The sequence below is a fragment of the Balaenoptera musculus genome, chromosome 6, assembly GCF_009873245.2.
Source record: "Balaenoptera musculus isolate JJ_BM4_2016_0621 chromosome 6, mBalMus1.pri.v3, whole genome shotgun sequence".
Lineage (NCBI taxonomy): Eukaryota > Metazoa > Chordata > Mammalia > Artiodactyla > Balaenopteridae > Balaenoptera > Balaenoptera musculus.
Genome location: NC_045790.1, coordinates 40,975,199 through 40,987,665, shown reverse-complemented (window position 1 = coordinate 40,987,665; position 12,467 = coordinate 40,975,199). Strand labels below are relative to the sequence as shown.

General features: G+C 44.9%; 1 protein-coding gene across 3 annotated transcripts in view; it reads left to right on the top strand.

Moving 5' to 3' along the window:
* Window positions 1–12,248, top strand: part of TEK (TEK receptor tyrosine kinase) — a 101,961-nt gene extending 89,713 nt beyond the window's left edge. For all 3 annotated transcript variants that reach the window (XM_036855847.1, XM_036855846.1, XM_036855845.1), the window contains 7 exons: window positions 781–971; window positions 1,521–1,634; window positions 6,602–6,672; window positions 7,632–7,672; window positions 8,574–8,670; window positions 10,263–10,362; window positions 11,199–12,248. In XM_036855847.1, coding sequence (XP_036711742.1) covers window positions 781–971; window positions 1,521–1,634; window positions 6,602–6,672; window positions 7,632–7,672; window positions 8,574–8,670; window positions 10,263–10,362; window positions 11,199–11,273 — 689 coding nt within the window. In that variant the 3' untranslated portion in view covers window positions 11,274–12,248. The remainder of the gene's footprint in view (window positions 1–780; window positions 972–1,520; window positions 1,635–6,601; window positions 6,673–7,631; window positions 7,673–8,573; window positions 8,671–10,262; window positions 10,363–11,198) is intronic.
* The last annotated feature ends 219 nt before the right edge of the window (window positions 12,249–12,467 follow it).

The following is a 12,467-nucleotide window of genomic DNA, read 5'->3' as shown; positions in this document are numbered from 1 at the left end:
AGACAGTAAAACCACTTTACTTTTCATTGGCTCCAAAGATCAATGTTTTTATCAAAGCAGATTACATTTTATTAAAAAAGAAAAAGGAGAAAGCAATTTGGAATAAAAATAAGACACTGCACCACAGTTTCCTCTAGGAACTATTTTGTTTCATTTTTTTCCTAAAAGGTTGAGTTTTCTGGTTTCTGTAAGCAAAAATGCAATCCTGACACTAGACTCTGCTGACTAGTGACCTACTCAGCAATACAGTGACTTATTCCAGATTTTAGGGAGAAGCAGAAGGCAGGAGAGAGAGAAAGTTACCTGGTGTGGGTCCTTCTGCTATAGATATTTAATTGTTGTTTATTGATTAAAAAAAAATAACCTCAGGAAAAGCTAGATTCATACTGGAATAACATGCTTGGCTCATATTAGGTTCTTGATATTCAATATTGATTGAATAAAAAAATGAAAGGTGATGTGGGCTAGCTGTCTTAGATCGTCTGGAAGCAAATGCTTTGATTTCATTCTACTAGTGTCACCGAGTAGGTGACAGGAAGCCCTCTATGTTTGGTAGGGGTGGGGAGGGGAACCCTGAGAGCAAGCACTTTAAGTATTGCAGGAATGATGTCACCTGTCTTCCTCCTGGCCCCAGCATTACCGAGGTTGGTACCACTAGATGTGTAACTTTACGATAAAACAGAGGTTTATAAGCGGCTCCCGAGGATCATAGCACATCTCATAAATATCACGGCAGCTTAGGGCTACTGATAAAGTGGTGCTCTCTCCCTTCCCGCACAGGCTACCTGTACCTAGCCATCGAGTATGCCCCCCACGGTAACCTCCTTGACTTCCTGCGCAAGAGCCGCGTGCTGGAGACGGACCCCGCATTCGCCATCGCTAACAGCACCGCCTCCACGCTGTCCTCCCAGCAGCTCCTCCACTTTGCAGCAGATGTGGCCCGGGGAATGGACTACTTGAGCCAAAAACAGGTTCGTCCTGAGGACCTTGCTTTGGACATCTTTCCTCTGAAATTCTCTCTGGAATCAGAGTTTAGATAAGTTTGTACATTTTTTTTTTGGTCCCTCTCTCTTCCTTAATTCCTTCTTACAATCTTCTAACTTTCATATCTTTGCTAATGTTCCATCTCTTTATATAGAGGTTAATGCCCAACACTGACGGTATGTTTATCTAGTGACTCTCATCATGTATATTTGGTGAGGTGCCTTCACCGATCTTAGCTTGGTGTGGCTCTAAATAATGCACAGTAGCAGAGGCCATTCATGGCAACTGGAAGATTTCATGACCTGGTTTTGCTTCCAGGTTGCTCCTCCAGAGACATGTGGGTCATTCGGCAGAATCCACTCACTGAGCCTTTAGGAGAGGAACTTTAAGGGAACTGGATTCTGGTGATTTTTGAAAACCCCTTTTCACACTGACCTCTCTGTTTCCCAAAGCTCTTGCCCCTAGGCAAGAAACAAAATGGAGTGAAAAAGCAAATGCGATGCTGAAAATACATGATTTTTTTTTTTTAATTTCAGTTTATTCACAGGGACCTGGCTGCCAGGAACATTTTAGTTGGTGAAAACTATGTAGCCAAAATAGCCGATTTTGGATTGTCCCGAGGTCAAGAAGTGTACGTGAAAAAGACGATGGTAAGTTCAGAACAGACGCTGATGAGATCCTTTCCGGGGCACCCCTCTCTCTCCTGATGTCGTTTCTCTTAGAATACCATCTTTCTGTGACGACTGAGGCCTCTGACCATTTTCCCCATTGGATAATGCCCTGGCCCAGCAAACATCCTTTCTCATTTTTGATTCCTAAAATGACTAGAGGGTCCACATTTACCAATGAAGAAGGCCCTGTCACATGTGGCCAAGTAATTGAACGTGCAAGCCTCATGCTGCAGGGACTCAGGTCTACATCCAGCCCAGACCCTGAGGTCTGGTCTCACTCAGAAACCTCTGGAGAGCTCCCACAGTCCCCTTTTGCACAGCAAACATAGGAGGGGGAAAAAGACACTTAATATACTTTCTAAAACATCAAGGAAATCAATTAATGAGGTTCCTAAATCACAAGGATGCTCTAGAGAGAAACTCATAACTTCTAAATGCTCATATAAGATTTCCCTCTTTGCCAAAAGTTCTCTGCTCACTCTTCAAGCCCCAATGAAATCCACTTTCACCTAATGATACCTAGTCTCCTAAACAGTCACATTTTATCTTCAAATACAAGCTCCCGGGAGAACCTCACCACAGTGTTAGAAGAGAGAAGCTGGACTCATTCTGCTACTTTTGTCCACCCTAGAATCATAAAGCCCTGGACGTGCCACATTCCTGGACATTAGTGCTGTGCCGACAACATGCCACCACCCTCTGCTTTCCCTGAGCGGGTGGGCAATGCAGGGCATTGGGGGTGACACACCCTATAGTCTTTGCACGTGTTGGGTAGGTCCACTCCACTGGCCTGGCTCTCCCAGCATTACCTGGGCTCAGCCTTCTTGGGATGACTCCAGTTCTTATAACATATAGAGGGTCCTTTTACTTTTGTGGGTACCAAATTGCCTCCTAGCAAGGCTCAGGCTTCTGTGTTTATCTTCAAGCTCAGGTTTCCTTTCTCTTCAATATACTTATTTTAGTTACTGACAAGATAGCACAGAAATAATACTCAAGAATGCTTTCAAGAGGAAATGGTCCACAGTTCACAACCTGGACACGATGAATTTATTTTATTCTTTACTTATTGCCTTCCACAGGCATACATTCTTTTCCATAGTTACAATCACAGCGAACCTAACCACTTTGGAACTTTCCACTCCCTTTTTGGATGCGGTTTCGAAGTTAGTCTCCTTTGGTTCTTAGAGACCACCATGCCCCTGGTCCTGGATACTTATTAACATCAGCACTTTTTGGAAGCCAGAGGTGCCTCCCTGAGGGCTGGTTTCCAGGCAATATTTTTTTTTTTTTCCCTAAACTCTTCAGATTTGCCCCATTCAAAGCAGACTTTTCTCTGGGAAGGAGCTGGGCTGGTCTTAAAGAAGCAGGACCTACCACCACTCACGCATCTACTCCGGCTCTCCCCACTCCTTCTGGAAGCATCCTCCTTAGAATCCCCTTATCTCCATCACAGAATCCCTCTCCTTCCTTCACTCTGGCGTGGGTGGGGCGGGGGTTTGCCCCAGATGAGGGGAAAGAGAGGTTAACACAGTTTAGCCCCGTAATCCACGCATCTTATTTGGTTGCTTTCCTTAGTCCCCCAAAGCTAAGGTTGGTTTGCTCGGCATTTCATAAAGGGTAGGGATTTCTGTATCTTGGGGAGCTTCGGAGGAGTGCTTAGAGGGGCAGAGCACTGGTAGGGCTCAAGTCTGTCTCCCAGTGGAAGGGCAAAGTGTGCAGTGGCAGCATTGGGGTCTGGGGAGGAAAAGGACAGGGTGAGGGTAGGGGGAGAAAAGAGAAGGGATTGGAGAGGACCAAGCTCCCTGCAAGAAGGGTGCAGTATAGCAAGACACCACCAGAGGGCAGAGGAGCCACTTTCTCTGGCCTATCATTTAAGTCAGATTTTCAATTCCTATTGCACCTAGAGTCGTCTGGGGAAATTTTAAAAAATACAGATGCTGAGTCCTACGGCTTAGGTATTCTGATTCAGTTATTCTGGGGAGGGCATCCTGCATCCGTTTTTTTTTTTAATCCCCCCAGGCGATTCTAATACTGGAAGCGTTGCAAAGTAACGTACTTAAGTGATTTGGGGTTTTACTATCATTGATTAATATATCGATCCCGTCAGCATGGATTTATTTATTACTATAATGTTTCATGCTTGTGCTAGGTTTGGGGATAATATAATTCAGACACAGTGTTCTCCTTCAAAGAGCTCAGAGACATAATGAACAATCGTAACAGTGGATGAGGCTGAGGATGAAGAAAGTGCAGGTGCCATGGGAGCTCAGAGGAAGCACACTGCAGCTTTACAGTAAATGTCAAATAGATATTGGAGATGTAAGAATGAAGTGGATGACCTGGAGGATGTGGTATATATAAAAATCGAGAGGCAAAGGAAAGCATGGAACCTTTGGGGATTAAGTAATTCAATATGGCTGGAGTGTGATGCAGAAAAGAGGGAGAGTTAAAATGCAAGGTTGGAACTTTCCAAGGGAGTGGAAAGTTCCAAAATGGTTAGGTTCACTGTGATTGGAACTATGGAAAAGAGTGTATGCTTGTGGAAGGCAAGAAGTAAAAAATAAAAGGCAAGGTTGGAGTTAAAACGCAAGTGGGGATCAGGTCCTGAAGAGCTTTGGATGCCAGCTAAGGATTTGGGGACTCACCTAAACACTGGGGATCTTGTGACAACAGGGACATTAAGGAACTTTAAGGAAAGGAACCACACGGTTGTACTTGCCATTTAGAGTGATTGTGATGTGGAGAACAGGCCATTAGGGAGTGAAACTAGAGGCTGGGAGATCCGTGGAGAGGTGGTTGTCATCAGGCAGGCTATGATGGTGGCCTGCACCAAGGTGATAGCAGTAGGGACAGACACATGTGGGCTGATCCAAAGGCAGTCAAATAAAAAACAAGGAAGAAGTGCGCATGGAAATCAGTCATTAGGAGGTACGAGGTCAGAGGTCAGCAGGTTGGGAGTAAATGAGAGCAAAGACCAAACAGGAAATGTAGACAACTCTTTCCATTCCATAGCTGTGAAGGGGAAGAGAGAAAAACAGGTGACAGATGGGGTGGGGTGGACACAGAGAGAAGGGAGGCGTGGATGTTGAGGAGAACACTGAAGATGTAGATGTGAGAAAGGATCCTTTTTTTAAAAAAAGACTTTTTTAGAGCAGTTTTAGGTTCACAACAAAATGGAGAGGAAGGTACAGCGATTTCCCATATACTCCCTCCCCCACACATGCATACCCTCCCCCATCATCGACATCCTCTGCCACAGTGGTACCTTTGTTACAGCCAATGGACCTGCACTGACATGCCATAATCACCCAAAGTTTATGGTTTACATCAAAGCTCACTCCCGGTGTTGTACATTCTATGGGTTTGGAGAAACTTATAAGGACATATGTCCTTCATTATGGTATCTTACAGATTTTCACTGCCCTAAAAATCCTGTTTTCTGCCTATTCAGACCCCCAAACCCGACCCCACCCCTAGCAACCATGGATCTTTTTTGAGAAAGGATACTTTTTTTTTTTTTTTAATATTTTATTTATTTATTTATTTATGGCTGCGTTGGGTCTTCGTTTCTGTGCGAGGGCTTTCTCTAGTTGCGGCAAGTGGGGGCCACTCTTCAACGCGGTGCGCGGGCCTCTCACTATCACGGCCTCTCTTGTTGCGGAGCACAGGCTCCAGACGCGCAGGCTCAGTAATTGTGGCTCACGGGCCTAGTTGCTCCGCGGCATGTGGGATCTTCCCAGACCAGGGCGCGAACCCGTGTCCCCTGCATTGGCAGGCAGATTCTCAACCACTGCGCCACCAGGGAAGCCCAGGATACTTTTATATTTAAACCTTAAAGTACAGGACAACCATTTGGGATTTATGGTCAGAAAGAGCTTCAAAGTAGTGCCAGTAAATAAAGAACTGGGAGAGAATTTCACATTCAGGAATAATCCTTGGGATCCAGGTCAGGGCTGGTCTCATGGGAATCTGGGAGAATGCCTGCTCTGGTTTTGAGGGGGGCTGAGAAAGATCCCCTAAATACTGCTGATTTTGCCCCACCCACTGGCTAATGTAAGCTGAAATGCCACTGTTAGAGCTTGGACAGATCTCTGGGAGGGAGGGATCCATCTCTCAGTAGGGTTCATGTATTCCTGGGGTGGGTCGAGAGGAAAGGAACCCAAATTCATAGCGAATTTGAGGAAACTAGGAATAAAACTCAGAAGTCAAACTTCACATTTTCCAGTCCACAACTCATTTTCCCCAGCCTGGACTCAATAAGCCAAGAGATGGGGCAAACCTGGAGGGAGTCGGGGCCAGGCACCCAAAGGGTGGGCAAGTGTCTGTCATCCTGTCTCCAAACCCAATGCACGTGGCACTGGCTAGAAGTCATCACCTCCTCTGTGAGTCACAGGCACACTCTTCCCTTTGGCCTGAAACGCTCTTTCCTCCCCCATCCACCTGATGGTGCCTACACATCTTACGGAGCCGAACTCATGTGTCCCCCCCTCTGGAAACTCCTGCACAATCCCCTCCAGGCACACGCGGTCTCCTCCCATCACTGTAGCCTTTCCTGCATTACAGCTTACTTCTCAGTTCCTAGGCCTGTCTCTCCTTTCAGACCTCTGAGTGCCTCTGACAGCCACAAAGGGAATAACTGAGTGACCAGTGAAAGGACACACACATCCACACACACACGTGTGCACACATCATTGTTTTTCTTTATATGAAACTGTGGTAGGGGCCCCTTGAGGTAAGTGGGACACTCACACAATTTGCAGGTCTTTGAATTTAAAAGCACGCTTGTGGGTGGGACATGCGCAAAACAGTTCCTGAGTCTGCCACACCTTCTGTCTGGGGACCCCCCCCCCCCCGTGGACTTGGGTGAGCCCCAGCTTCAGGCCAGCGGCGAGCCTTGGGAAGGGGCCCTGTCCGGCCTAAGCGGCATCTCACCTCGTTCTCTCCAGGGACGGCTCCCCGTGCGCTGGATGGCGATCGAGTCACTAAATTACAGCGTGTATACAACCAACAGTGACGTGTAAGTAAAGCCTCTCACTGCTGAGGGATTTTTTTTTTTTGTCCCAGAAAAATATCCATTTGACAAGAGGTTTTAAAGAGAAACAGGAATATCGTATCCCTCTGGGGAATAAAGCTAATCACTAATCCCAGGAAATCACAGACTAAATGAAGCCCCAGAGGAGACAGTTTTCCCTGGTGGCAGGCTTTGGGTTTCTTTCTGTCGAGGAGTGACCTCAAGTGGTGACTTCCTCATCTCCAGAGGAGCAAGGGACATCCCGGCCTTCCCATGGCTCCACTCCCCAGACTGACCTCAGCACGAGGACCTAGATCAGAGGAGGTGGCCCACAGTAGCTGCTGGGGGTCAGAGGTGGCAGGGATGGAAGGCAGACAGACACAGTGGGAACCATCTCTGCTTGCAGCCTGCGTGACAAGTCTCAGGCTGGCAGGGGATGGAAGGGTTGGGATTGAGGCCTGAGCCCTCTTGCCCAGGTTCCCTCTTCTCAGGAGGAAGAACGGAGGCCCAGAGTGTTACTCTGTCTTCAGTGTGTGCCTTTATATGTTCTCTCACATCATCTCTGCATAACTTTAAGAAATTGGTGTCCCCACTTTTGGAAGAATACACTAAGAGGCCTCAGGAGTTCTAGTCACTTGTTCCAGGTCACACGAGTATCAGGTGGCAGAGATGGGATTTGACACAGGTCTGTCTGGCTTAGAATCTCCTGCTTTCCAGCTTTCCACCTTGCATTCTCTACCTAAAGCGAGTGGGAGCTCTGGCAGAACTAACACTGTTTCCCTGTTATAAGACTTCCATTGGCCGGAGAGGAGATAAATGCATGCTGTGTGCAAGGCCCTAGCCTAGGAAACAGACATATAACCTTTCCTTTTCTGACCTAGGCTCAGTCGCCATGGCTTTCTGGGCAGAAAGTTGACTGGGCAACATGCGTGCTGATTATTGGTTTCTCTTTTGCCCCTCTGCAGATGGTCCTATGGCGTGTTACTATGGGAGATTGTTAGCTTAGGTGAGTATCCATGTCTACCTACCAGGTGAGGCTCTAGGCAAAGGGAGTGGGCCCCTCCCGGACTCCTTTACCGTTTACTTTCATGGGTAACATTTGTACTCGGTGCCAACAGATGCCACTTGGGAAAAGAACCTTACGGGTTTCCATGTTTGAGTGTGTTTATTCCCATGGTTCTCTTTATGAAAGCCCTGTGTCTAATGTCATATTTAATACTAATAACCTGGTGGCCAAGAACTTCATTCTGAGTTGTCTCTGCTTGTACACAGATGTCACAGGGCTGTCATAAGTTTACTTCTACAGCTTGAAGACAGTATACTATGCTGCTATGAAAAGTCACATTTTCTAAGGCCATTTAACACCATGTGAAAATGTGCATGCCAAAACCCAGAAAAATTTCCCATAATCCCAGTTTTATAAATATTACACATGAAAAAAACTGGGAGGACTACACAGAAGGATTAAAAAAAAGTAGTTTTTTTCTGCATTATTTTGTGTATTTTCCACAATAAACATGTATTGCTTTTCTGATTAACATTGATAGATAAAATAGGAATTGTGTAACATAAATACAGACTTCCAGTTAGGAAAAAGATCCATGTCATTGGCACAATAGACGTGCTGTGTGTAGACAGACAGACTTGGGGAAGAGGAATAGCACCGGAAGGAAGGAGACCGTGGTGGATCTCTGCACTAGGGAGCGGCCGCACGGGAGCACGGTCTGTAGCCGAAGTCCAGCTGTGACGTGCGGTAGGCTTGCTCCGGAGGAAGATCACGCCGGGCGCTCAGCATCGCTTGACACACCCCGTCTTTCTCCCAGGCCCTTGGCTCTATAGCCTCAGGGCAGGAGATGCTGCCTTCTGCATCCGAGGAGGCTTAGGGCGCACCGTTTCCTGTCTTCCAGGTGGCACCCCTTACTGTGGGATGACGTGTGCAGAACTCTACGAGAAGTTGCCCCAGGGCTACAGATTGGAGAAGCCCCTAAACTGTGATGATGAGGTGTAAGTCAGGCCTCACCCGGGGCCATTTTATCCTAACTTTCCCCCTGTACCTTTCTTGGACTGACTCTAATGAAGGAGCTATCTGATACATACACATATGTTTACCTATATGTACACACACACACGCACACACACGCACACACGCACACCCCAGATAGTCAGAAACAAGGGGGTTCTTGAAACTAAGACTGTGATGCAGTGAGCAGGGAATAACAGCTTTCTAGGCATAGAAATCCAGGAGGAATTTAAGGTGATGATTCTTGGTTGAATCTTAAGGTTGAAATGAGAAAGGGCAACAAATGCAGAAAACATCTGAAATAAATTCATGAAATTATCCATGAATAAATGTATGAAACCTTGAGACTAACGTTGGGGATAGAGATTTCAGAGCTGTTATATTAAGGAAGACAGATTTTTCTTCATAAAAATCTTACTTCTTTGAGGATTACTTTCCAGGAATAAGTATTCCTCTCAGGGGAATAATGATTATCTTTAGTGATGTTGCCATTCCCAGAAGTAACCAATGTAAGTTGCTGCCTAACTGGCATGATTTGAAGAGTGCAAGGCTCTAGGCTGAGCAAGTAACTTATCATCCAAACCAAGCCACTTCTAAGAGTGAAACAGGGTGCTATTATTGTTATTGTTATTGTTATATCTATCTCTTATGTTTAAGAGATATAAAACTAGACCATCCTGGGAAAACCTGGATGTACTTGAACCATCATTGGACAAAGTCCCTAAAATTCTACCTTCTGAGATTCATTCCATAAGGAGTGATATTTTCAGCCCTTATGAAACTTCTGTTAAAGTACAAACTGTTCTATTGATAGAATCTCTAACACCCCAGGCTGATGGTTGAGAGCCCTCTGTGCTCTACAGTTCCCCTGAGTCACTTGGTCAGCATGTGAAATCTTGAGCCCCATTCCCAAACATGATTCTGTACATCTAGGGTGGGTCGCAGGAATCTGCATTTTAACAATACAAGTAGTTCTGGCCACATTTGAGAAAGTACTGACTTAGACCAGCACTTCCTAAACTATGTGGAAAGTGTGAGACGTAAATAAATGACACAAGAGTTCTGTGATCAGTTATGCCTGGGAAGCTTCTAGGTTAAACCTGGTTCAAAAGGTTGTTTGTTTGTTTTTAATGGAATGACTTTTTCTCAAGATTTTCCTGGGTCGATCCCTAAGAGGAAGATGCGATGGGTGGCATTTTGCAAATTTATTTGAGCACGGGGCCATTTTAAAAAAATAAAACACTGACATTTTGAGAGGTGTGGTATTCCAAGGGACACGCTGCCCTAGACATGTAACTCAGTTCTTTCCAGATGATCAGAATAGCTGAGACCAAGATCCCATGGCAATGGTACCTAAAGCAGGCACTAGATCTACTGGGAGAAGAAAGGGGACTTGGATGGGGAGATGGGAGGCCTAACAGAACCTGCCTAGGTGCCGTACTTTTGTCTTTTGCTGGCTAAGCATGATGACCATGTGCTGGGTGGCTACATTCTCTTTTTTGCTGTACCCTACACCTGGCTGTACCCAGGCCTGAAGCACAGTTGTAGACTTAACCCTTTCACTCTGTTTTCAAAGGTATGATCTCATGAGACAATGCTGGCGGGAGAAGCCTTATGAAAGGCCCTCATTTGCCCAGATCCTGGTGTCCTTAAACAGGATGTTAGAAGAACGAAAGGTGAGTATGGAGATAAAAGCAGGAGTTCTTTAATTGGAATTCCTCATGTGTCCACTGTGGTTAACAAAAAGTTGATACTAGTCAACAGGTTCTCCTGAGCATGACCTTAGGTGCTATAGGGACAAAAGATGTGGACCCAACTTTGAGGAAGTTACAGTTTTGGAGGAAATAAGATTTCTATATAAGATACAGTCACACACAATAGAACAACATATAGAACTGGCTTATTCGCGCTAGAAGGAATCTTAAATCTCATCAGTCATACAGCCTGACCCTTTAATTTTATAGAGGAAGAAACAGACTTAGAAGGGTGAAAAGTGACTTGCCCAAGGACAAACAGCAGGTAGACAACACAGCGTGGGCTGCAGGTTACTATGGGGAGGATCAGGAATTCTATCAAAATTTCTAGAAAGTAGTTGACTGAGGTTTGAAAGACAAATCTAGGTTAGGGAAGTAGATGTTGAACGTCATCAAAACCCAGTTGGTAATTAAACCAGAGATGTGGGTGAGGTCACACAGCAGGAGATGGAAGCAGACAGAGGAAGGGGCCTGAGAGGATGTGGGGCACGTCAGGAGGGACCAGTGAGAGACCATGAGAGAGAGAAGCTGGAGACTGAAACAAGTGAGAGGAAGCAATCTTACTTGCAGAAGTCAAGGGATGCTTTTCAGGAAGAAAGTTGTTAAACACAACAGAGGGAATGAGGATAGAAAAATACCCCCCAAGTATCTCCATTTGAGTTGAAACAAGCTAAGGAAACCGGGGTATTACTGTAACTGCCCCTGGCGGAGGCAGGACTGAGCCAGTTTGTGTCTCTCAACCACTCCTGTTCTTCTAGACCTACGTGAATACCACGCTTTATGAGAAGTTTACCTACGCGGGAATCGACTGTTCTGCCGAAGAAGCAGCCTAGGACACACCATCTTCAGCTGTATATTCTGTTTCCTCTTCACCGGCATGAGAGACCCTTGAGACCTTGATGCCAAGCAAGCAAGCCTCTGTCAAGAGAGGTGACATAGAATATGGACGTGTATATAGATTGCTGTCTGTCTGTCTGGGACATTCACCGTAAGACCCCTGTGTGTGAATCTATAGTACCCTCTGACTCTATTAGGACTGTATATACTGTTTTGAGTAAGAATGTGCTGGAATCAGAATGCCTGTTTGTGGTTTCATATGCAATAATATATTTTTCTAAAAACATGGACTTTACAGGAAGGTGTGAGAGTACAATTACTGTATTGTAATTGTACATTATTCATTAATTGTGCATAACTCATTATTGTCCCAGATATTTTTGATATTTTTGATATTTACCTATATATTGGATGTTATGTTTTGCTGTGTAGAAGAAAATACTGTAAACCTGATCCGGATAGCACAGGTGAGAAAAGTAGGGGAAATGTATGAGTTCTTACAGGACATGGATTTAAGTCTGTACCTAAGCGATATAAAAGAGCTTCTTCTATCTCTAAATTTTCCCCCTCACCTGTAGAAGCCACCCCAATTTCATTTCATAATTTGACAACTTTGTCATGTGTTTCCAGAGTCCACAAGTCGGTCCAGAATGCTAACACTGAAAAACAGATTTAAATCTCGTTCCTTAGAAGCCTAAGAACTTTGAGAGAAGTATAAGTTTGATAAATTAATAGGATTTAGTTTTAGTTTCTTTGATAACATTGATGTGTTTATTAAGAAATTAAAATAGGAAGCTTGGAGTTAGTTATATTTGGGAGACATGTGACATCATATCAGATTAACATCCCTACCTGTATTGCACATTGTAAAAAGTTTTAGTTTTGATCATTTGTGAGTTTACCGTTTATATTGTAGGCACATGCTACACTGAGATCATATAGTAAGTGAATAAATGTCTTGCCTACCCACATTTTGTCCAGGAATGTGTCTCATAGGTATTGCCAAACGTCTATATTATACTTTCGAGAAAAACACCTTAAACACCTTAAATTATCATCCTCTACCTTGCTGGTAATATGCAGAGAGCAGTTGGTGGGTATATGCCACCAGACATATGTCAAGCTCACAAGATTAGAAATGTCTTCCAGAAGTATCCTACTGTCTAATCTGTTTTCTTGCACCTCAGGTA